Source organism: Molothrus ater, chromosome 2, assembly GCF_012460135.2.
Source record: "Molothrus ater isolate BHLD 08-10-18 breed brown headed cowbird chromosome 2, BPBGC_Mater_1.1, whole genome shotgun sequence".
Lineage (NCBI taxonomy): Eukaryota > Metazoa > Chordata > Aves > Passeriformes > Icteridae > Molothrus > Molothrus ater.
The window spans coordinates 19,076,971-19,102,785 of NC_050479.2; the positions used below are offsets into that span (position 1 = coordinate 19,076,971).

General features: G+C 38.8%; 1 protein-coding gene across 3 annotated transcripts; it reads right to left on the bottom strand.

The window, feature by feature from the left end:
* Positions 1-2,752: 2,752 nt before the first annotated feature.
* PRPS2 (phosphoribosyl pyrophosphate synthetase 2) lies at positions 2,753-25,089 on the bottom strand. 3 transcript variants are annotated; one of them, XM_036382825.1, is made up of 8 exons: positions 24,913-25,089; positions 15,360-15,543; positions 12,743-12,763; positions 9,995-10,093; positions 8,826-8,950; positions 6,840-7,013; positions 3,862-4,021; positions 2,753-3,033 (listed from the first exon to the last, which is right to left on the bottom strand). In XM_036382825.1, exons 1-8 carry the CDS (start codon positions 25,032-25,034, stop codon positions 2,941-2,943), a joined length of 978 nt encoding a protein of 325 aa, XP_036238718.1. In that variant the 5' UTR covers positions 25,035-25,089; the 3' UTR covers positions 2,753-2,940. The 3 variants fall into 3 exon arrangements, with proteins under 3 accessions (XP_036238718.1, XP_036238726.1, XP_036238734.1); XM_036382833.1 differs by lacking the exon at positions 12,743-12,763; XM_036382841.2 differs by lacking the exons at positions 8,826-8,950; positions 9,995-10,093; positions 12,743-12,763; positions 15,360-15,543; positions 24,913-25,089 and adding an exon at positions 8,432-8,609.
* Between the last annotated feature and the right edge of the window lie 726 nt (positions 25,090-25,815).

A 25,815-nucleotide genomic window follows, 5' to 3' on the forward strand; every position in this document is an offset into this window, starting at 1 on the left:
ACCAGAACATGAGTGTTTTGGTTGCAAGTGGGTTTCGTAATCCATGTCCAATCACCCAAACCAATAATTATTTGAGGGTGCATAGGGTCTTTGGAGACCTTCCTTGCAGTCTAAACCCACAAACTTCAGATATTTTAATATCTAGGCAGACACTCAGCATTTTATTTTGAAATAAGGCTGATTCTTCTTTATATTAGAAACTTGGTGTTACCCATCTAAGAGCACAGGAGTTTCAATTCTCTACAGAGTGAAACTGCAGGTTTAGCTAAACATTAATAGAAACACAGAGCGTGCTTTTGCGGCTTTTTCTTTTTTTCCTTAAACCTATGAAACGTGGAAAGCAAAATACAGAAATATTTTCCTTCAAAAGAGTGGTGAAAGTAAATGCACTGCAGTTCAGAACTCCAGAATATAGTTTGGTTTTTGGAGGCAGAAGAGTTACTGGTTTACTGATTTTAAAAATTCAGTTTCCCTCAGAAGTTGCACATAATCTCTTGTCTCCTCTGAAACACAAAGTAACCTAAAACCAAAAAAGTACTTCCTACTACATCACATGTTAGGGGAGGACCCATTGGTAAGAGCAAATGTATATTGCTGCAGCTGAGTGAAGAATGTAATTTAAAAAAAAGCAGGAACCTATAATTGCTTTAGTCCTTCATCTATGAGTTTTGTCATCAGTTGGTTTGTGTAAGATTGGTGAATTCACGTTTCCTTTTTCCCCCCTTTGTCTTCTAAAAGAAAACTTACAGCAAATTGCTTTAACTTATTTATCAAAATTAGGATTCCACTGTGTTCATCTTAAATCTGGGTAGTTTATTGGCAGTCCTAAGGTCCTGCAGCAATGCCTTCTTTCTAAAGTGCTGACCCTTGTTTCAAGAATGAGGATACAACCTCACCTATTCATAGTTAATACAACATTCAGTCTAACATTGCATAATTCACCCATGAAATTATTCAAGAAAAGCAGTTATCTTGCTCAGTTTTTGAAATACATAAGTTGACTCTTCTAACTGATGTAGACAGATGTGCAAAAAGAACCAAAAAGAGAAATGGATAGCAAAATTGGGGAAATGATAACAAAATCACTTGCAGATGCCTTAAAGCTTCTGTATGTATGATCTGTGTATTTGATGTAAGCTCCTTGCTGACAGCCCTTGCAAAAATGTATTTGCAGGCACTAAAATGAACCAAAACAATAAACAGAAGGCTGGCATTGGAGGAGACTGCCCTACAACAAGAGCAGAGAAAGCACTCAGAGCTTGGTGACCATGGAGAAAATGACAAGGTCTAAAGACCAAACAGAAATTAATCTGGCTGCTGCAGAAAAAGAGAATAAAGTATTCCTATAATAACAACCAATACATCATTTGGTTGTTAGCATTAACAACCAAAGAAGGGCTAAGGAGAATCTTTATCTCCGTTCAGTTTTGGGCCCTTCAGTACAAGAAAGACATTGAGGTTTCACTCCCCACAGTCCCATATCTCAGCACCAGACTCAGAGCATTTGACATTTAAAACCCCTGGAGTCTATGACAAGAGCTTCCAGCAAAGCTGGATAGATACCCTTACCAAGAGAGCCAAAAATGTGTACTTGCACTAGGGCAGTGGAACAAGTCGATATAAAGTTTATGTACAAATATAAGCTAAATCCTTCAACTTCTGCAATGCAATGTGGTAATTTTTGTAAAATTTTGTGGTAATTTGAGTTCCTGTGATCTAGGTACAGGGATAGTATCTTAATACACATTACTCTTCTAACAGAAAGACTGAGAACAGTTCATAATAGGACTCAAAGACCTAATTACAAAATTACAATTTTGAGTCCCAACCCCTTGCCCTAATCCATTACTGACTGCATTACCCATGTTTAACCATAAGCTGTCCCATAATACAACAGGAAAAATTGTTTTCATAACGATTTTAATTCTCTAATGTTAAAGCTTTCATGATTTGTTACTGTAGCCTAGTTCACTCACTGCACCGTGAAGTATTGTGGTATTTTGTAACAGGAATTTGGAGAAGATCCATTGACTTTGGAAGCTGAAAACCCCTGTATTTTCAGATACTTTTCAACCATGGTACAGACCAGTCTAAGTGCATTTAATTTTCTGTTTGGACTTGGCACAATAAATCTTTATAATATTAACAGGAAAGCTTGTATAAAATTATTCCTATCATCACAATCAGGGAATGTCTAAAATGACAGAGGAAAAAATGCAATTTACACCAAACTGCTCATGATCAAAGTTTGGTCATTGTTTAGACAAGTGATATTAATAATACTGAAACATCAATCTTACAAGACAGCAACTTTACAGAATAGATGTTAAGCAAACAATTTAATGTGATGAGAGCTTTACAAAAGAAAACAGCAGCCCCAAATATCTTGTGGGGAAAAAGGTGAACATTAGGTGCATCAAACAGGTGATACTATTTGTATGTTAACAGTTCCTCAAAATTAACATGACCTTTACATATTAGGGCTTACAAAATACTTTTCATGGTACTTAAACATAAACAAAAAACTCCAGCTGTTTGTCCAACAGATTAATAGATACAAGAAAGGTCTGTAGCATTTAGCTTAACACAGAGAATGATCTTACACATGGACATCCTGTTAAGTTCTGTGAACAGTTTGTAGATCTGTATAGAAAAATGGATCTGACACAGCAGTTAGCCAAATGTGAGAACAGGCACATAGAAGAACTTGCACAACACACAAGACTTCCAGACTCTCAAGAGAATTCTTAAGTTTTCTGCAAGATGGAGATTTATTGCCCATTTACAAAGAACAAACGGTAATTACAAGACAAATATGATAATTAAACATACAAGCTCTCGAATTGTACAAAGATAATAATTTCTCATGGTTGATGTGCATAGTTAAAAACAGTGCTAGCTTAAGAGACCTTTGCAAAGATGCAGTGGAATCCCCTGCAGTTACAAGGGGACGTGACTGAACAGGTAAGACACTGATTCACCATTGTGTGTTCTTCGAATTGCCTCTGCCAGGATCATGGAAATGTCAATAAACTGAAAGAAAAATTGAGAAGAAAAATTTGATGGCATGCCAAGAGCAATAAACTGTGCAGTTTAGAGCCATATAAACAAACTGTCCATCTACCTTTGTAGCTTTTATTTCTAGAAAGTAATAAAACATTAAAGCTTAGGTATTGAATATATACATAATAACTGCAATAATACCAAATAAGAACTCAAAAATTGAGTAAGAATGAATTGACTATGATCACTGAACACTCATATTGTTGAGTACTTCTGACAAAGGGCATGTTGTCAAAAAGCCCCACTATTCTTGCCATCAGATGGCAGTGTCTGCTTGACATAAATACAATTTAAAGGAAGTACACCTTTTGAAGTGCTTGCCCTGTTTCAATAAATACCAAATGTTAAGCCTTTAAAAAATCCAGTAATGCATTTAAAACCTCAATCCTTTATGCTTTGCTCCACTCTATACTAAGGAAAACCTCCAAAAGGGACACGTGACTTTTTAGAACAATTCCATTTGTGTTTTTCAAGGAAAAATAATGTCACCTAAGATTTCTGTGGCCTCCTCAACAGAATGACTGAAGTCCTACATGCAAATATTGTATGAATAATATTGATTAAAAAAAAGAAGAAAAACCCATTCAATTTTACATTTGTCACTCTTTCAACAATCAAGCATACTCAAGGTGTGGCAAATACCAAATATTTTGAAGTGCCCTATTATATTATCTGAATTCCCTTAAAACAGTTCTTTAGCATGTTTTGGCAAAATGTTTCTCAAGGCACAAATTCTAGCACCAGTGAGCAGTAAAATACAAATACTGTGTCTAAAGAAATGACATAACACCACTGTACCTGTATTTTTGGGCAATGTTTCATTTTCTCCTCTTGGGGGATTGTGTTGGTTACCACAACAGCCTCAAACGATGCATTATTAATCCGAGAGAGGGCAGGACCAGAAAAGATGCCATGAGTCAGAATGGCATAAACTTTGGTAGCTCCAGCAGACATTAACCTGTAGAACACACAACAATAGCATGCTGTGATGCATGTGTACATATATGGTTATAGATGAAGACAGATATCTCTAAATATCTAAAATCTCTAAAATGCATTTCACTTACGAAGTCCTATATATAAATATCTAAAAAATAATTCTGATATTTGTATAATATAACCTGAAGAAGTTTGAATTGTCTCAGAAAAATCCCCAACAAAAATTATAAATTTAATTTAAAAGTTCTTATTTGCAGCAGTGTTACTAATCTACAATGCTGCACTTTTGACCATACCAGCACAACATAAAAATGAAATCCAGTACAAGCTTTCTACCTTAACCAGGCAAAAAAATTAAATAGGTTGGATGGTAGTATTCACAACTCCATTGTGCCTCCATTATTGTCCACCTTTATTTTCATTTGCAATTCAAACAGTTCTGCTTGGAAGGAGTTTCCGAGGAAGAAGAAATGTTAATGATTAAAACCGTAGCTTACTGCAAGGTTGTGGGAAGACATGCTGCTGATCCAAGCACTCAGTGAAGTGATACATGAGGAGGAAAAACGTATAAATCAAAGAACTAGAACACCTCTTGTGAATGACTTAAAATATCCTAATTTAGTTTCTAATGGCCTCAATGCCTCCAGATGCTCATCTATGTCCTACTGCTTCTCTAGCCTTAGAAACAGAGGCCCTGAGGAATTTTATCAGATCATCACAAAGGCACAGGAGGAAGCATAAGAGAGGAAAAAAAAAGACAAAACCACAGAAACATCTTCTCATTTTGAATGATTTAACAGAATTCAAATTTTCTGGTCATTTTCAGCACTACATTTAGTACCTGCAGCCTAGAAGGTATATCCATTACAACAGGGTGAGCGTGTACCAAGTGTGTGTACTTGAGTTTGTACTTAAGCAAGTTGATTTGTTGTATCTGAAAATATGTTCCTTAGTTCATCTGCTTGATATGCATCTAGGTTGCTGAGGCAAAAGGAGTTTAGGGAGTATTTTGGTGCATGGGTCTTATTATACACAAAATACATACCACCTTAATTTGACATTAATGAAAAGAACTAGTTCATGCCAAGAACACAACACAAGGCAGAATCACTGAAGCAAAAGCATCTTTCTTAGTGAACATTGCAGATACATTGAAGGTGATTGACAGTTTTAGAATTTTGTCTCTAGAAATGTACTGTAGGAAAAGGAGTACTTCTTTCAAAACAGGAAAGAAATAAAGGTTTTTGACAGGAACTAACTTCCTCTATGCACAAGAGTATTAAAAAGATGTTGGCTAGGCAATTTGTGATTTTGATCTGCAAAGGGCACAGCCTAAAAGAATACTTTGAGGTATAATGCAGATTAGAATGCAGATAGCAAACAACTACACAACATTTCTGCAAAATTTCATCAAATTTCCATGAAAAATTAAAGAAACACAAGACTATATGTGAGTTTTTGACATCCTTTATGTAGGTACAAATAGCAAGTCTGCAACTAAAGACTGTAAACTTGTGAGATTAACTTTACGTCAAACCACCAAGAACAATGTCTAAATCACTTTTTGCTTTCATACCATTTCCCACAGCATTCCCCTGTAGAAATCTGTATCTCGTAGCTTGGACAGGTATACTTTTCACTGGGTAAAAAACTGGTTGGATGGCTGGGCCAGAAAGTGGTAGTGAATTGAGTTATTTCCAGCTGGCAGCCAGTCACTTGTGGGGTTCCCCTAGGGCCAAACCCATTTGACATCATCAGGGGTCTGCACAAGCAGAGTGGGGACACCCTCAGTAAGGTTTGCGGGTAACACCAAGTTGGGTGGGAGCATTGATCTGCCTGAGGGCAGGAAGGCTCTGCAGAGGGATCTGGACAAGCTGGATCAATGGGCTGAGGCCATTTGTATGAGGTTCAATAAGGCCAAGTCCTAGGTCTGCACTTTGGTCACAACAACCCCATGAAGTGCAACAGGCTCAGGGAAGAGAGGCTGAAAAGCTGTCTGGTGGAAAAGGACCTGGGGTGCTGCTTGAGAACGAGATTAACACAAGCCAGCCTTACTACTAACCTGAAAAGTACCAGCATAAAGGCACCTGGAAAACCATAAATAATCCTTTCTACTCAGCTAGAGCCTTAGTACCACTGCTAGAGCCTTAGTTAGGATAGTGAGTCTACATTCACAAGCTCCTCTTCAAGAAGCAGAACAGCTGGAAGGAATCCAGAGGGTGTCACAATTGAGCAGAAGTCTACAAACCTTGTGGAAAGACTGAACAAACTCAAGTTACTCAAGTCAAGAGGGAAATGAGAACTCTTCAACCAACTTTCAGACAGAAGACAGGAAAACTTATGCTCACCTCCCCATATGAAAGTAGTTTTATGCTTGTACAGATGTACAGTGAAAAGTAATATTACATTTGCATTGGACACTATGGTGAAAATACTTTGCAGTGTAAAATCCAGTAAAGCTTTGTTAAAGATTGCCTAAGAAGAGTGGAAAGGCTCCATGATGAGGTTGAAGGAGGGAATGATTTTTGAGCTGTTGGTTCCTGCCTTGGAACTGTAAAGTGCACTTGAAAGGCCCAAGCCCTTCTCAAGTTATGACATTTTATTTATTCTGTGCTCTTCCTAGGTACAGATCATATATTTCTGTAAATATTTTCTCAATTTCATGTTCTAAAGAAGGACACTGCTGAACCACAGAACTGTGACCCTATCAATTCAAGGGTCAGAATGACTTCATACTAGAGAGGTCAGGTTGGGTTATAGGCTTTGAGGACAACTGTATCCATCAGCTGTGCCGTGAGTGAGAACACTGCAGTGAGACAGATCATAATAACACTTACTTGTCTGCTGCATGACATATTGTGCCACATGTGTCAGCCATATCATCAACAAGAATTGCCACTCTGTCTTTCACATCACCGACCAAGACCATTCTGTCTACTTCATTTGCCTTCTTTCTTTCCTTATGAATGAGAGCAAATTCCACATTCAGTCTGTCAGCAATTGAAGTAACCCTAAGTTACAGGAAGAAATACACCATGTTTAGAGAACCATTTTAAAAGAAAAAACAGTCATACAAATGTTTTTGTCACAAAACACAGTTTTTGTCTCCTGGCTTTCAAATTACCACAGCAAAAACTTTTGCAAGGAATGAGACAGGTAGGAGCAATCTTAATTCATTGCTAATTATGAACCAGAGTGTCTTAAGCTATACGCCAAAAATCAGTTTTTTAATTGAGTTGACTCTGGTTTTCTGTCATTAAGTGCCTGGCTTTGAAAACATTTCAGCTATTCACAAGCTTTGATTAAGCTGCTGCAATACCAGTCACACTAGGTAATTTAAAGTAGGGGGAAGTAAATGCTAAGCCTACGGGAATGTGCACTTTAACACTCTAACTGGAAAATACCATTGCAGTGTTTGAAACCAAGCCAAAGGGGAAAAAAACCCAAACAAGTTAATAGTGATTAATAATTCTTTTCACAGTACTTGACTAGTAATCAAGTAGCTTACTTCATTAATAATTCCCCTAGCATACCTCTGCTTGACAAAGATCTTTTAAAACTCTTCAGGGTGACCTCTGGTGGCCAAACAAACATCTAATAATGAACTTCACTTGTTACAGACTTCTGATTGCCTTTTTCCAATTTGTTTTTTTTACTATCAATACTAAATACAGTGAGAGTGATCTTCGAAAAATAAACTTCTATCATTAATTTGATAATGCAAAAATATTTGGTAGGGGAAAAATGCTGTCTTCTGACTTGAATTCTAAGCAAAGATTGTATTTTGCATTAAAAACAAAACCAACATAAAACCAAATGCAAAAATAACTGTATCCTGATAGGAACAAAGAAATTTAACTAAGTGATCTTTTAGAATTCTTTCTATGTTCTTCACATCCTTAATTTGATTAATCTAAAAAACAAAAACCAACTAGGAGTTCCAAATCATGACAAGATGAATGCTCACAACTTAATTGAAGACTCAAGGACTTCAATTAAAATCAAATTATGACAGTTTTTCACACTTTTCCCCATACTACATTTCAGACATTTAAATTGCTATGGGCTTACAGGAGTCTTACTTCATTTGTCTTTGTTCCCTCTGCAGCAGCAGCATGAGCAATAAAACCTGAGAATAAGCATTTTGCCTCAATAGCATGCTTTATGACCTCACCAGCCAGCCTGCTTCTGAGCTTTAGCATTGGTTTATGCTCAATCAATACCAAATAAAACAGAGTCTGCTAAATGAGTAACACATGCTGTGAATGAAGAAAGCCTCCAATGAACTAAGTTTTCTATTTTTACCCTTTGCCGCTCAAACTTTCATTCCCTTTTTCTAGTATTTATAGTGCAAAACTGGGGGTCAGCAGGTTTACATCTGGAATGCAATAATGTAAAGAAAAAAGAAATGAGTCAAGCAAGCTCTTACCTAAATGCCAGCAGGTAGAGTGGGAATAGGCCATATGCCTTGACAGAGAAGGGAAGCTTAGGCAATTCCAGAGCGAAGCAGGAAGAGGTGCAGCAACTTGGCTAAAGAAGCAAGCAGCAGGGAAAATCTCTTCCCTCTGGTGGAGGGATTCAGGTAATGAGGCCATATCCAGGGAGAGAGAAAAATATCTTCTTTAGAGTATAGAAAGCTCCTGAATGCTTTCAAGCATGAACAGCATTGGAAGAAGTAGTTGGTTCTGTTTCTATGCAGTTGGATTCATCAGTGATGTACCCTTTATCTTGCATAATTCATAGAGGAATATAGAAGACTAGACAAACAAGATCATTAATCACTAACTATATGTAAAACTAATTGGTTTAGGCTTGTATAGTACCTTTTTGCACCACCTGCATCAGGTGAGACTATGATACAGTTTCTCCACTCAGGAATGTTCTCTTTAATCCACTGCAGGACTGCAGGTTCTGCATACAGGTTATCTACTGGAATGTCAAAGAAACCCTAGTCCAAAAGAGAAAGAGTTTAATGAATATGTGTTTGTATCTCACCTGGAACAAAGACAAAGGGAAAGAATCAAGCCTTTGCCTATCATGAATGGCAGAACTTCATTAGTATTTTACACTGATCCAATTCTGCTTTTGATACTACTGTCAAATGCTGCTGAAGTCAAATAAACATTAAGGTCTTGAAAAATATCACCCAAGAGGAGTGAAAAAGGAAACAGGTGTTCTCAATTGATATAAAAATCAGGAAAGATGATCACCTTCAGGCACTCAAGTAAATTCATGCTAGTGAAAAGCTCTCAAAACATCCAGTGAATAATACTCAACTTCCATAAATTTCAACTGCCTGACAGTAACAGCAGTATTTCAACATGGGGAGGACTCAAACCAAAATGGAATCTAGGTACAGGTTGTAAAAACAAGAAATCTGGTTTAGACCTTTTTATTTATGTGACAGCCATCTAGCATAATAAGAAATTCTGATTAAATGGAGCGCCAGAATGGAAAGATTTGGTGTTTTCTGTAAAAAAGAAGTTCTCTTAAAACAAGGTACACATGAGAATGACAAATTATGTCTGCTCTGTGTCTGAGGCAAAGGTTTTGTGATTTGTTGGATTCATCAGTAAGCCAGATAAGGGTTGCCAGGCTCCATTCTCCACTTCTTTTAAGAAAATATTACACCCTTGGCTGTAACAACAAAACTCTACCTAGGGCAACACTATAATCTGTGACAAGGCTAAGATTAAGAGAATTTGCCCCAAGCCAGTATATTTTATATTCTGGAAGCTCTTACATTAGACTTGGCAAATTCTACCAAAGCTCCAATGCACAACTATTTGAAGTAACTGCAAAATCACCCCATAAAATTGAGACTGGTCTCTTTCTAAAATGGAGTTTCATTAGACACAAGTAGCAAGACTTTCTCTGAACCCTCACAGTTCTGTACATAGCCTTTCAAAATAATGACCAAAGCCACAGAGAATTACTATCAGCTTGTCACATTAATTCAGTAGAGCTTCTAGGACAGCAGGTAAGAACCAACCTGGATCTGAGAAGCATGCAAGTCCATGGTGATGATGTGGTCAGCCCCTGCCACTGACAGCATGTTGGCAACAAGTTTCGCAGAGATTGGTGCACGGCTCTGAGAAATAAAGCACAAACATTTACATTTAAAAAATATTTTGACTAGATGCAAGGAATCAGAAGATTAGCTATTTTTCTTGCTTTTTTCCTTTACAATATTTGGAATCTAGATATGGAAAGCTTCAGAATTTTAGTCAAACCAGCCTGTCAATCTTGTTACTAGGGTTTTGAAACTCAGTAAAGCATTTAGGAAGATCTAAATCAGCTTGCACAGTCTGCCTAATAATGCTTTGTATTAAAGAGATAAAACTTGGGATATAGTTTTCCAATTCTTCTACTTAAAAGTTTCAGCTAACTTCACTTCTCTACTCCACAGAAATACTCAATTCTATCTTGTTCTAAGAAACCTTGCAAAATCCGAAGATGGAAGGCAAAATGGACCCAACTTTTGAGAACACTGCTTTAAAACAATATTAGTATCAAGCATTTCTTCATAACACAGTAAAGCTTGTAGCAGATCCTTGTTGGCAGGGGTCTTTAACCCTGACTTTTTTTTTTTAATTTATGTTTAATTCCTGGATGCAATTAGGAGTCTAGAACTCCCAAAAGGCACAGGGGAGGATGAAGAAATCCTAAGTAGAAAGAATGAAAGAAGAATAAAAATCTTATTAGCAAAGTTAATGCCAATGTCAAGAGATTTTAAAAGCATCAAGGATGCAGAACAACGAACAAGCAAAAAAAAAAGGAAACTCTGACTGGAAGTTACCTCACTTTTTTTTAGCTACTCCAAAGTTTTTTCATTTTTTTAAACTCTGTAAAAACCTGTGTTTCCCTAGGCAGTTTTCTCTGCACTAAACAAAACCTCCTGCTTTCTTTTGCTAATCTTTAAATAAGGCTAATAGCTGGCAATAACATTAGCATGAAGGCAGAACTGCAAGTCAGAGCTCCCATCTCAATATCAGACTGCTTTCTGCTGGCACAGTATTCTCTCCTGCTACATCTCTTTATCAAACAGCCTCATTTCACCTCCCAGGAACTTCCTCTCCTTCCAGCCCACAATTACAGAGTACCTCTGCTTTCCTTCCATTGATGCTCAAGGGCATAAGTGACAATGAGCTGAATCACTGACAATTTAGCCTGGATGCTTTTCCATCTGTGTCCTATCAGGAAGCCAATATTTTCATCAAAACTGTTCCTAGTTTAGGTGGACACTGGGCATTTCTCTGTTTTAACCTGCAGATTGACAACACTTCCAGAATAGAAACTGAGATACTGCAGTCTTGTTTTATGGCCAGATCAAGTTTATCACCATAATTACTGAAATTCTTCATTTTGGAAACCATCCCTTTTGGGTGCTGTGTTTCACAGAACATCACCACCATTTTGTCAGGGTAAGACACACAGAAAGCAGATGCAACAGCCAGCACTTCTCTAGATCTCTGCAATTCAGATGCATATCACTTTCAGAACTGAGTTCATCATCATTACTGCTTCAGCACAGTTGATTTTTCACTTACTGAGAACAACACTGCTCTTCATTTAAGTAAGTTCATTCAGTTCTGTAAGTTGTCCAAAGCTTTCTGGATATTTCTATTATTAGTAGCAGATTTTTGTTCATGCCATTTGAATTCCTGATCACTTCATCACTTCAGCTCATTTTAGCACCTGACATTTTTAAGCTGGACTTCAAAATACTCTCAAATCTCTGTCAACATCTAACAATACTATCTACTCTTTTCATTCTGTTGCAGTGTTCTCTTACCAGCTCTTTCCAAAACTCTAGTTTAAAGCTGGACTAACAGGTAAATCTGAAATGAGAGGTTTGCTCTCCTGCTTGTACTATCCTATCTTTCCAGGCTAGACACGTCCCTTCATGGGAACCTCATTCAACCTGACCTCATTATTCAGAAACTTGGATGATAAAGGTGAATGAGAACTCATGATTTTCCTTATAACATAGTTTGTAAGGTTCCCTTCTGATGAGAGAGGTGAAAACCCAGATTCACAGTATTCATTGTTCAATTCTTTGATGTAATTTTAGATTATTTTCAGAATTATTAGAGTGAAATGCAGCATTAGATTATTTACAGAAATGAAATTGTTAAAAAAATCACTTGAATTACCAGTGGCAGGAGGAATCCACAAAGCTAATATAAACAACACCACAAGAGTAACTGTGCAAAGGACACATAGCTGAAAGTAAAAGTTGTCCATTAAGATCAAAGCTCTGTTGCCTTTAAGCATCTTAGTACATTGTCTTGCTCAATATTCATCACATGCACACTGAACAGAAAAAAAAAAAAAAACAAAAAAAAAGAAAGGAAATCAAAGAAAGCCCAAAGATTTATAACTGGAACTTTCACTTCCAAGAAAGCCAGTTGTGAAGTGTATGGATACTGAATGTTCACTAATGCATTACCCAAATTTATAATCTCAAAAATTAGAGATTTGCTTTGAAGCCTCAGAAATTGACAGCCATTATCTTGAATATCCAAATAATTTTTAAACTAAATCTAGGGGTTTTCTTGTATCAATTATTCCACAGGATTACTGTCATGGCCTAGGTGAAACACAACTGAAATCAAGAAGTGAAACTGAAAATGTTCCTAGTTATACATAATGTAACCCAGTAAGTTTCACCCTTTAAGGCCATATTAATGGAAATGCGTAGTGTTAGATTAAAAAAAAATAAATAAATTATACCTACCCAACGCTCCACGGACCCCTTCTACAAATCAAAAAAACAAAGTTACGTGAGCTGTAGAACACCAAACTCATCTGTCACTACTTCTAACTTATCTCAAAGGCATCTCTACAGCATCCTACATAAATGTTTCCTGCCCACAGCTTGGAAGGTTGGCATAATTAGAGGATGCATAAATGCAGTTATAGTCAAAGCACAGAAACATCTGAGCTATTTTTAAGTTTACCTAGCTTGTGCATCAGAAATATTCTAGTTTAGGGCAGCACTTGACTGAATCTAAATTAATTTACTGACTTTTTTATCATTCTCAGTAAGCCTTTGTTTTTGTTTTTTTTTATCTGTTTCTCATTTAAAGATAGTTCAGGTTTAGTGCTAAAATTTTCAGAGTAGATTAAATTGCTCAGACTAAGATTTTTGCTACAAGGCCCTTTCCTTACATGAATAAATGAAGAGCACTTTCATTGTTCTCAGAAATCATAACTGCACCAGAGGTATGACAAATACATGCTTATTTTAAGCAGCAAGGACTCAGTCTATTTAGTTCATAATGAATTAAAGCCACTAACTTAAATTCAAACTAGAAAACAACATCCATGTACTGAAGATTATACTGCTTCAATTCAAAGTCAAGCAAACTACAGCAACGTCTTCCACCATAGAAGAAAATCTGTGTGTGATCATAGGAAGAAAATGGCTGGCACTTTACTGACACTTCAGGCAGCACACAAAGCTTGTGCACTCATGATGGGTCAAAGACCAAGTGATCTGATGCAAGCAGGAGGGAAGATGTCCCTGTCAATAAGCTGCCCAATGTTGACAGCTGCATTATAGCTCATTTTGCAACACAGAGGTCAACTACCAAGGTTAATTTCCAAAGATGGCAAACATTTTCTCAATTGCAAAACAGAGGGGGGAAAAAGCCCCCACAAACAACAACAACAAAAAATATATGCCTACAATTGTGGAACTCAGTGACACACAGAGAACAGTCTGGAAAAAATATCTCAAAATCTCTATTAATCAAAATCACTTTCCAATGCATTTCTGAAATACAAAATGCTCCTGGATGGTGTGCACTGTGCCACCACACTGGGGAGTTAAAATGTCTCTGGAAGTCTGCCACATGAAATTTGGATCCCCTTGACACGACAATTTAGATGCATGGAAATTTTGGAATATACTCATACTTTTCCCACACCAAGAACTTAGAGGATGGTACAGCAGAACTTCCCAATATGAAGTGGGAAATTAAAACATTGTGAGATGCTTTCCCTTCTTAGCACCAAAATGCTCATTGATACCCTTTCAAGGTCTTTTGATATAAAGTATTTCAGCCCTTCTGATCAAGGGAAAGCATCATCCACTACAAAACACAGCAAAAATGAAGCACCAAGAGATGTAGGCATAGAATAGGTTCTTACATTTTCATCCCTGAATTCCATTTTTGGAAGTATAGCCAGTAGACTTTCATTGTAGTAGTATGGTACTACAGAGCCTGCACCTAAAGAACTAATATACTAGAAAATAGTTTTTTTTAGTTTTGTTCTTAGATATCACAGGCTGACTATTACATATTTTGTAATAACTGCTATTATTTTTAGCTTCTCCATTACTTCAGTCCTGTCAGTTTTTTAATCTAAAAGAATATAAAAATCAGCAGGTTTGCAGAATGGTTTGATGCCCAAAGTGGAAGAGAGGGGGCAGTCCATTTACAAGAAGTAAAGGAGAGGGACAATTTTCCAAAAACACAACCATTGCAATCCAATCTTTAAAGCCAAATTCACATTTCTTATTACTTCTTTTCAAGTGAGCTTAGGTAAAAGTACCATTCATATAACCTCTCAAAGGGTCTTTTTTTGTACATTAGTAGAGATAAAGTCCAGTTTTCTCTTTTTTAAAATCAGTCTCACTTCCCACAGAGGGTTTGTTATTGTGTTACCAACTGGGCTGAACTGATATATTCATCAGTTATGACACCAAATTCAGGAAAAGGGCAATAAAATCAGTAGAGCATTTATAGGGTTTCCATACAATTTCTTGTCTTCGTAAATCAAAAAAAATATTACAGATATAAATTTTTTAAAATCTGTCTGGCAGCATAAAATAATGTGTTTGTTAATTTCTGTTATGTATTGTGGATTTTATCAGTTCCTTCCATTTTGCTCTGTTTAACCATCTAGGAAAAAACCTACCCAACATAATTGTTACAGCACTTTGAATTCAGTATTTAATTCCATGCAATTAAAATGCTTAAAAGGTGTTCTCTCCACATTAATAGGGATTTAAAAACAAAAAAAAAACTTTGAAAAAGCAGGATAAACAATCCCATAAAATGCAGTTTGCTAGCAAAGTACTCTGCAACAGACCACACACATAGAATATACCTATATTTGCAAACTGAAGGCATGCCAATTATCAATGCACAAGCAAAAAAACTAATTTATTGTCTTGCTCCATCCATTGTGGATAAACTAATTGAATATTTTACCAAGAGAAAAGGGCGGAGGGGGGGAAATCAAATCTTTCAAATCACTTAAATGTTTATGAAAATTGTTAATCTCCAAAAACTTCAAGTGAGCAAAGTGAATAGAAGCCTTCCAAAATGACAATTCTTACCTACCTTGTCTTTCTTATCTTGCCTGGCATATGGAAAACATGGAATTACAGCAGTCACTCTGGAGGATGATGCAATCTTGCAAGCATTGATCATGATGAGCAGTTCCATTAAGTTGTCATTTATTTCTCCACAGCCACTCTGGATAATATACACATCTTCCCCTCTCACACTTTCACCAATCTCTACACTGAAAGAGCAGGAGATGATCATTTCAACACTTGAAGTACTGGAAAGGCATTACTAAAAAAATTTTTAAAAACCCAAACCAGCTGTGTTTTAACAAACTACCATAGGTCTTCTGTAAACTTCCCATTTAGAGTAGGATGATTTTTACAGCAATTTCCATAAGAGCCTCCTTGACAATTTAAATATAAGCCAGTATGGTCTTCATCAGGTCAGCACCAACCAACAGCTATAAAATCTACACCATGATGTTCAAGTAAAGTGTTTTTAAAAGACAAAAATCTTACAGAAAAGCTAAGAAGGGTGCTAATCAACAGCTTGCCACAGCTCAACTCTCATTTTGTGTCAGTTGTATTTCCTCTGACTGTGCTTGCGTGCATTGGTTCCTTATGTGAGTATCTAAGTTTTTTTGTTCTTCCACAGATTTCAAGACAAATCCTGGGATCAATCACTGCTCACACCACAGAATTCAAAAATTAAATTGAACTTAAACAGGAAAAATAAAACAAAACTGTTGAATGTGTAATCCTTTCTCAATTCTAGATCCAAGCAAAAGACATCTACTGCTGAACCATACTAACTTTTCACACCTGTTACTCGAAAACTTACACATAAATATAACAGAAAAACTTTTGTTTTTCCCTAAATCCATGTACTATGTACACAAAATGTACAGACTTCCTAAATAATTAAGTGATCAGACCGTGCAAATCCATGCTCTACTATGTTAGTCTCAGTTATTAAATGCTGGAATATATTGAACCCTTATTTAAAAGGTTGTATCTGTACCCAAGACACAAATAAGCTGAAGTTTCTCATTGGAAACCATCCAAATGCCCAGATGTGGGTAGAATAATTTCTCTAATGGGTCCCTCAATGCTGAGGCTTGCTCTAGTCAAACATAGTCCAACAAGTTTTGTTTATCAGCTCTCAGGGTGCTATGTAAGACTCATGAGCTTTCTGCAGAAAGGAATTTACTGCTTTTAAACATCTTAATGATAAACACACATTTGATTTATCACTATCAAGATAGTTGAGTACATGCTCTCAGCTGCCCTATTTGAGTTCTCTGCAGCCTCAAACTATCCAAAGATCCTGTATTAATTTTTCTCCTTAACTGATTACATTTTTTTCCTAAGAATGCTACAAGCAGGATTCCTTAAGGTCAAAGAAAGCAAATCATCAAATATCAGGTCTCTGGAAGGACAGAGGTGGTCAGGGACACCATCATCTGCAGATATATGAGGAAACCTTTCTGAGGCTTTCATTATTCCACAAAGACAACAATTGTGTGACTAAAAAATTGTATTTCCCTCTCTAAGTTTTTGATCAATGGAATGAGGCCATTCAGAGAATTGTGTTTTGATTTAAATATTTTCTTTGTTTCCCTTTTTGAAGCTGGACAAGTTTTGGTCAACACAACATTTTTTCAGCAAGATACTAAATGTGATACATGATTAGAAAAAACTAGCCAGGCTTAAGTAGGAGCCCTCCTGAACACAAACCCAGCTCCATGTGAGGAATCTACTCACAAGCTTACAGATGTGGCTGCAATCATTATTATAGCTTTGTGGTTATCATGAGGGCTTTAAAAAATTCTAATTGCACCCTGACTCAGCAGTTACACCGACCTGCTTTATAATGAGTCTTGTCTCGTACCACACCTTTGGAATATGCCCAAAGAAAAATTATTTTATTACTTAAGAAAAAAAAAGAACAGCTAATTTAACAGTCTAACATTACATACTAGGAAAAACATTGGCTGAGTGACAAAAGTATATGATCTTAGTGTTCACTATATTTCTTTCAGTATTTCACTATACTGAAAGAACACTTGGAGTTGTTTTACTCTTTTTAAAAACTGTCACTTCTATGCACATCATTAAAAAATAACAGTTTTCAGAAGGTCAAGGAATATACTTTCAGATAAATATAGGTCTGGTTAATAGTATGTTATTTTTCCATTGATACTAATTGCATTTTTTTCTTATGATCTTGGGCTACCAATAAACATCAACTTGTAAACAACTTAGAAAACAAAACACGGATCTTCTTTCTCTCTTTGGGCATTTGAAAAAGAAGTGTAGCTATGTTTTTAAGGCTAGAATGACTTACTTGTCACATAGAAATGTGAGTAGTCACATTTCCCAGTCAACAAGACAGAACTGTACAACAGATCAGTATCTCTCATTATCTACTGTCTCAAAGATTGAGAGGCATTGTGCGGACTCAACCAACAGATACACACAGAGCTGCCTATTTCACCTTCCCCAAGCCAGAGAGTAAAAGATAACCAGTCACTGTATTGCAAGTGTTCCATCAGATACAGCCTGTACTAACCACACTGGTGGGGGTTTGGGTGGAGGGTTTTTTTTGTTTTGTTTTGTTTTTAGGTTTTTTTTAACTGGAGGGAGGGCAGGGAATTGGCAATTAGGATTTGTTTTGGTTTGTGGGGTTTTTTTGCCCCATCCTTTCTTTTTTTTTCAAATTCAGGCAACCAATAAAAGACTATAAACTACAGAATCAGGTATTTGAATGTTGTATTTCAAGTATCTATTAGACAATACTAAGGTAACTGCAGTCAAACTCTGTGACAGTTATCTTACTAACATTGCTACTAAATTCCCCCATCTATATCATGACCTTATTAACTGTTTATGAGGTTATTTAAACAATTTCACATAGTCAGGACACAGAGGAAGGACACAAAAACAAGCTCTTGCCTCAAGATTACAAGCTCTGTTTGTTTTATGCAATTTAATCAAATTCACCTATTTGGTAACAGTTTAAATAAATTTCTGTTCAAGAAGAGTCAACAGAACCTGCACATTAAAAGCCCTGACACCACACAATTGTGTTTAAAAGGGAAATTTACAAAATCAATAGCAAACAAAAGTAATGAACTCTGAGCCAGATGCTTGGCATCCAGAATCACAAGGCTCTAGCTGGGAAAGATACACATAAGATAGGACATGATGAATACCAAGTTTAAGTGTTGGTATCTGCCTTCAACTTGCAAAGGCTGATTTGAGTGCTCCATTTAACAAGTAGAAACTTGGACACACTAACAACCATGAATTAAGGATACAGCATAAAACCCACTTAGGTTACAAACATATTTCAACGACTGAAGCATCCATTAAGCAAAAATCAGAATCAGGAGTAATCACAGACTGAGATCCTTTTGAGCTAGATTTATAGAGCAGTCCCAACTGAACTTAGTGATGGGAATTACAAATTTCTATGTTCTAACTAAAAACCAAGCAGCTGTGGGGAAACAGGGGATTAAGTATGTAGGGCCAGACTACAAAGGTTAATAATGTAAATACATAGCTAAGATGTTCAAATTATACACTTAAAAGGGCTCTATGTATTTTTAAAAATAATTGCAGCTGGTTTAAGTTTCTAGCCATGCTTATAAAAAGTAAGATTTCTCAAAAAAATAGATGCTAAAAAGGTAGATGTGTACTTCAGGCCCTTCCAACACCCAGAGAAGAGGCCAAAAATGAAGGTCTAGAGTCCTCATACAGTGTGCAAATGAATCAATATCTCAAAAGTGATCAAACAAATCCACATGCTGAGTTTGCAACTCATTGAAACCCAGCCAATGGCAAGCACTGAGCAGCAGGGTGCGTTTGACCTCTTACCTCTGGGAACACATTTCCCAGAGTAAAGTCTTTCAACCCAAGAGTTTCAACTTACTGGGCAAATATTTCATCTGATGTGATGTTACATCATAAACTGAATACCAGCAAAGCCCAAAGCAAGAAAGAAACAATAAAAATGCCAGAGCTGGTTTTAAGGCTACAGGGATCCCAGATCTCCTGGCACCCATGGTGTCCCCTCAGCTCTAGGCTTTTCCACAGTTCCAAGACAGCCCTCTGCTACATCTCCATTAACAGCTGCCCAGCTCTGATGCAGAGCACTGGTGTGGTAAACACCAGAAAATAGGAAATATCTTGTTACCCTCCACTCTGGCATACAGCCTGCCACTGCAAGAGGAAAACACCTTTTCTTGAGCAAGTTCTGGGTTTAACAACTTGCAGCCCAAAACTACCCTCAAATATTTGGAAACAGAAGTCTAACAAGTCTGAACATGTGCAAAAACTCTTCAAAGGCTGTGCAAAAACTCTTCAAACTCTGCACCTCAGGACACCTGGGACTGTCAGCCATTATCCACACATATTGGGGGGGGGGGTTTGTTTGGCTTGCCTTTTTCTTGTTTTATTTTTCTTGGAGGGGTGGGCTGGGGGAGGTGGTGTTGTGGGTTTGTGTTTGTTTTTTTTTTTTTCTTGTTTTGTTTGAGGTTTTTTTTTGGAGGGGAGGTTGTTTTTTAATTTCAAGTATTTAGCATCTACACAAAGTTAAAAGTGCACTGCATATGGCAAGGTCAAATAAGTGGAAGTCTCAAACCAAAAGCTTTAAAGGATTTGGGTCCTTTTCCAATTCAGAGAAATGAACAGTGCAATAAATGGCCATATTTGCTGTGTCTTCAATTCCCTATACAAACAAAACTGTTGTGGCTTTAACACATACAGTGAGCAGTCCAGAAACAATTTTTAACCTTCTCCAGCCAAGCTGGTAAAATCTATTTCTCCAGCCTCCTCTAGCTCATGACAGTGTAAGCAAGCTGGGAGAGAGGGAAACAGCTGTCCCCACTGAGAGAGGCAGGCCACAACCAGCCCAGCTGGGAATCACCTGCTCAGCATCTGGGCAGTATGAAGAAACACTTCACATCCCCATGTGTCCCTAGTCCCTCCTGCCTTCAGCTGTTCTAACACCAGTTTGTGACCTGAGCTTGCTCATTCCATGGGCAGGGATCGGCAAATACCAAAGCATCTCCTCAGGGAGGGGGATACAGCTCATGGCTCCACACCAGCTGAACCCAAAAGAGCCAGGTTACATGAGATGCAGTAGAGTTAAGGCTCATCTGAGACAACTGCAGGATGCTGATGGGGGATTAAGAAGGAAGTCTTAAAGCCAGGTGACAATTTGTAAATCTCTAGGACATAAGTTCCTAGGTTTGCTCTTGTTTTTTTTTTCAGTTACTTTCTTCATGGAACAAAGTGATTTCATTTTGCCACTTTGTGTGAAATACAAACTCAAACCCATCCTGGATTCTCCAGGGAAGCATCAGCTACTTTTTCTAACTTCCAAGATCACATTTCAGCCCATGAAATCAAGTTTCATTTACTCACAAAAAAATGGCTCTCATATCAACAGCACAGCTTTTCCCATAAAGCAGCCAATGTCCCTTTGTAGTCATTCCATATTTCCTTCTGCAAAAGCTAAATTAGATTCACTTTAATTTGATATTTCTGAAACAGTCCAACTTCAGGAGTTGAATAAGGCTTTGGGTAGGAAGCCTTCAAATTCACATGTGCCAGGCAGGACTTCAATTCCTTTCCTCTTGGATTAAGAAAATCTGCAAGACTTACTTCAGCCAGTGAATCTGACAGCAAGAAGCCAAGAATCTCACAGGAATGGATGGCAGCACTAACCATCTTCCACTAGGAAAAATGTGTGCAAAAGAATGCCATCTGAGAGTAGTTTCTCCATTTTGAGAATAACAAGTGTATCAAGGGCAGAGTTAAAATAAATAGTCTTCAGAGAAGGAAGAATACCCTACCCTGAAAGAAAATAAAATTATTTACAAAGTAATACATTTAATAATATTTTTTCAATTGACTCACCAAAAATATCCTCACTGGGATTAATTGTATATTAAAAATATCCTCATTGGGGTTTAATTGTACAGCAACTCTAATTAAATGCCACCTCAGTGTATTTGAAGACAATTTTGCAAAAGGCTTCAGAATGTTTAATCTCTGTATGCATCTGCTACGTGTCAGTCAAACAGTTTCATGATGCTGAGGCTACAGCAGCCCTCCCTGTTTAAGGACTTCTTTCTTCAGCCTCAAAACTGCTGATGACAGTTGGTTTGTGGGGTTTGAAGAAGATAAACTAAGCCCCCACTGCAGTCCTTATCATTTTGCCAGATAAATAAGGTGGTGCCACCGAAGCTCCTTCCATGCCACTGTGGCTGGCACTCAACTGACACACAACAGAGTTATCATCCACAACCAGAGCTTAGTGAGGAGCTTTAGTGCTGCATTTGGTAGGGCTGCCTGACTTTTTAGTAGCCAGCTGAAGGAAAACATTTCCATACAGTTTAAAGGGAAGGAAGAAAAAAATGGGGCAGTGATTGAGTCTGGCAGCAATTTCCCCACTTTCTCAGCAAAGGCTTTACATTTACCAGCTAGAGAACCTGAAAGAATATTGATTGCCTAAATCAGAAGATGACTGTGATATTGTTGCTAGATAGACCAGTCTCTGTACAGATAAAAATGAGGAGCCTTTCCTATTTTAAATGTTCTGGAGCTGTAAACATACAGGCACTGGCTGTTTAGCCACAGTGCTTGTCAGTGGTGGTCTTATCCCTGGCTAACCTCAGCATCAGTTTCTCAAACCCACTTACAGCTGCTGAGAACTGGGACTGAAACCTAAAGCCTGTTTCACTTGAAATATAATGCAAAATATTTAATAACTCTTCCCTCCACTCTATTCTGCAAACCAGACTAATTACAACTCTAAAGTGAAAGGCTTCCAGCTAGGACCTTTTGCACAGATTTAAGCCTGGGGCTGCACTCAGTTGTCAATTTATGCACCATTTATATTTAAGAAAATGCAGCAAGTAGCAAAACAGAGTTTTGAACAAAAGGTAAATCTTCTCTGCAACTTGCTAACTTAACAGATCTGACAAAACAAGAGTTTGACCCTCAGGCCCAGGCTTATCTGTTTGCATGGGGGATTGCTGGAGTGCCATTGGAAGGTTTAAGGTTCTTTGAGCTTTTTAACTATCAGGTTTTAGTATTCTGCAATACTGCAAGTGTATTTCATCATGCCAATACACTTGTCTATAAATTTAAAAATGGAAGAAAAATTTTAAAAAGTACTGCACCAGAGTCACTGTATATAGGAAGAAGTCATTTTTTGCTTATATACACACACAGTTTAACAGTATGGAAAGACTGAAAATCCAGATCCCTCAGCAAGGAACCCCTCTGCATAAGTATCAACTTTACCTGTAGTTTAATTTCAAATACATTGTTGAGGAATGCTCTTACTATTATTGCTGGGGATTTTTTTATTGAGAACATTAGTCTAGAAAACTGGAAAGTCAACATCCTGAAGTAAGTTGCTAAGAATATTGAAAAAATTACTTGAAATAATATGTAGTGGACACAACTTTACTTGAAGGGGAAACAGGAAATTCAGATTAGACTCAAAAGAAGTTGTAAAACAAAACAGAAAAACAAATAAAATCCAAACACTTAAAGGTTTAAAATATTAAGCCATTTTAATTGAGGGAATAAAATAAATAAAAAAAGATAATGTCAGCATTGCCATGTTGCAACAGAAACAACTAGAAATAATGTTTCTAATAAATACATTCTGCATATATGTACATCACTACTTGCCTAAAAACATGAACTGGCGCTACCAGATTAGCCAAACCACTGAGATACTGCAGTCGCCACTGCCTTTTTAATGGTAGAGAGAATATTCCATACCTGGAAAAATAGGTGTATCCTGAAGCCCAGAATTTAATTCTCTTATAAAATAAATATGCAAATTGAGATAAATTTCCACCTTGAATGAAATCTAAATCAATTTAGTTCTGCTGTTTAAAGCACAGATTAAGATAAGTGTCTCTGGAGAAGAAACATTAAAAAAAATTAGACAAGTTAGCAAGGAATTCATGCAACCAAATACACAAGTTAAGTTTTATCATGCAGAAAGGAGATCAAAGAGCAATAAAGTGAGTATGGGGCTGGAAAGAATTGAGAGAAGATTTAAGCTTTCATTTAATCAGGAATGAATAGAAGAGTTAGAGTGTGCAAACATTAGATTGCATAAACACCAATGGAAGAGGGTTTATAGTAATGCCAGTGAGCATAACTAGAACAAGAGCAACTGCACTGAGAATGCAAAAATGTAGACAGAAAAGGACAAGCTTTGTGAGAGCAATTTTAGAACACATCATGATAATCTTTCAAAGGAAGCAATGAAAACATGCTTTTTCAGGAGATTCAGAACAAGAACAGATGAAAATAAACACACAAGAACCTCAGAGACTAGCCAGCTATTTACATCAGGAACTTGTGTTTCAGAATCAGCTGGCAGCCTAGACTCACATACCTATACAGAGGAGCAGTTGCAGTCTTACCAGCTCATGGGGTGAACATACACTGTCACCTCAATTTAAAATTCTTCATTAAAACTGAGCAAATTAAATAGGTGGATCAGAAAGCTAAGATAACACACTAGCAAAGAGAGGCAATATTGATAGAAAAAGCCCTAGCAAACACATTCCCAGACTCCAGGTGAGCAAGCTGTCCTCATGGTTTCACACAGGATTTTTTGCACTGTTACCAGTTACTTTTGGTGTTTGGCTGGCTAGGAATCTGGAATGACTGCACTTTGAGGAGTAAGCCAAGGCCATCACAACAACCTGTATCACTCTCACGCATGACCATCTGTCTTGGACTAGGGAGTGGAGCCCTACAGGAGCTGTAATGGGTCCACCACACACATACCTGGCTGCTAATGTAAAAAAAAGACCAGTTGCAACAAATTCTGCAAGTGTAATTTGACTTAGATGCTTTTAAAAATCTAATCCAGCATCCTGTTTTCATATCTGCCTGTATGCAGATATAGGTAGGTAAGTAGGGAAGACTACTTAAAAAACTGCACGGCATACCGTAGTTCATAGGATTTTTTTTATCTCTCGGTAGATAAAGTTCATCAACTGCACAGTTAATTATCTGCGAGCGGCAGGATGCGCCTGACATCGCAGACGGGCTGCCTGTGCAAACACCATTCCCACCGCACAGGAGGGAGGATGCTCTTCACCCGGCCAGGGCCGTGCCAGCCCTCCTCCGGCCCAGGAGCACCCGACGGGAGCGCTCCCGAGCCGGGCACAAGCCCTGAGCAGGGACACCGGCGGTGCGGTGCTTGTGCAGGCGGGGGAAGGGAGGGGGCACAACCAGGAGCGAGTGCCGGCTGGGACACCCCGCACCGCGCCGGGCGGGACACACGGCCCCGCGCCGGGCTCCCGCGGCTGCACCTGCACCGAGCCGTCCGTACGCGGGTCCCGCACCGGCACAGCCGCCCTGGCAGGACCCGCCGCCAGCCCGGGGTGACAGCGGGGCGGGTGACAGCGGAGCGGGCCCCGCCGCCAGCCCCGATGACAGCGGGCGGGCCCCGCCGCCTCAGCCGCCGGGCGCGGGGGTGTGTCCGGGGTGCGCCCGTGACGCCGGCGGGGCGTGGGAACGGGAGGCGCGGCGAGGGCCGGGGCCGGGGCACGCACCTGGTCTCCTGGTTGCTGAACTTCTTGGTGACCACCTTGCCCAGCTCCAGCCCGAGCCGGTCCGCCACCCGCTGGGACAGGTCGTGGTGGGAGCTGCCGCTGAAGAGCACAATGTTCGGCATGGCGGGGGCGAGCGCGGCGGGCGAGCGAGGTCGGGGCTGCGGCGAGAGCGGCAGAGGAGCGCGGGCAGCGCGGTGCGGGGTCAAATAGCGGCGGTGCGGGCCCGCCCCGCCGCCCGGAGCGGGAGGGACCGGGGCGGGGCGAGCCGGGGGCGCCGCGGGGCACAGGTGTGGCCGGCCGCCCTTCGCGGCCACGGGGTGGCGGTCGGGGGGGGTGGCTGCCACGCCTCCTCCTCCTCCTCCTCCTCCTCCTCCTCCTCCTCCTCTCTTCCCCCCGTGCGAGCCCGGTGCGGTCCGTGTCCCCCCAGCCGCCTCTGGAGCAGCGTTCGGCCGGGCCGCTCCTCAGGCGGGCAGCGCTCTGCCCGCGCGTCGCTCCCGCGCCTGGAGAGAGGCACGAAAGGAAGATCCTCACGGGGGCTCGGCTGCCTACGGGATATGTGGTTCCGATGACACCGGCACCTAAAAAAAGCCGAATACAGCTATAGCTAGGTTGATGTGGGGTTAGAGATCTTACTGGTTTTACTTAGCAGAGCTGTCTCTAAATAACCCGTGACCGATTCTGTGTAAACGCTACACATTTTCCATTAGCTTGGTTTTGTCGATTGTTGCTTGGAAATATGCTCATAAGCAAAGTGCTGTCTGAAAACTGACTAAGAAAGAAAGGTCTTAGCTTTCAGGTAGAGCTGTTTTAACTTATATGTATATAAATAAATAGATTGCATTGGATAGGTGACTTCAGAACCACCTCAGTTTTCCTGTCTTACGCATTTTCTTCAAAGAGCAG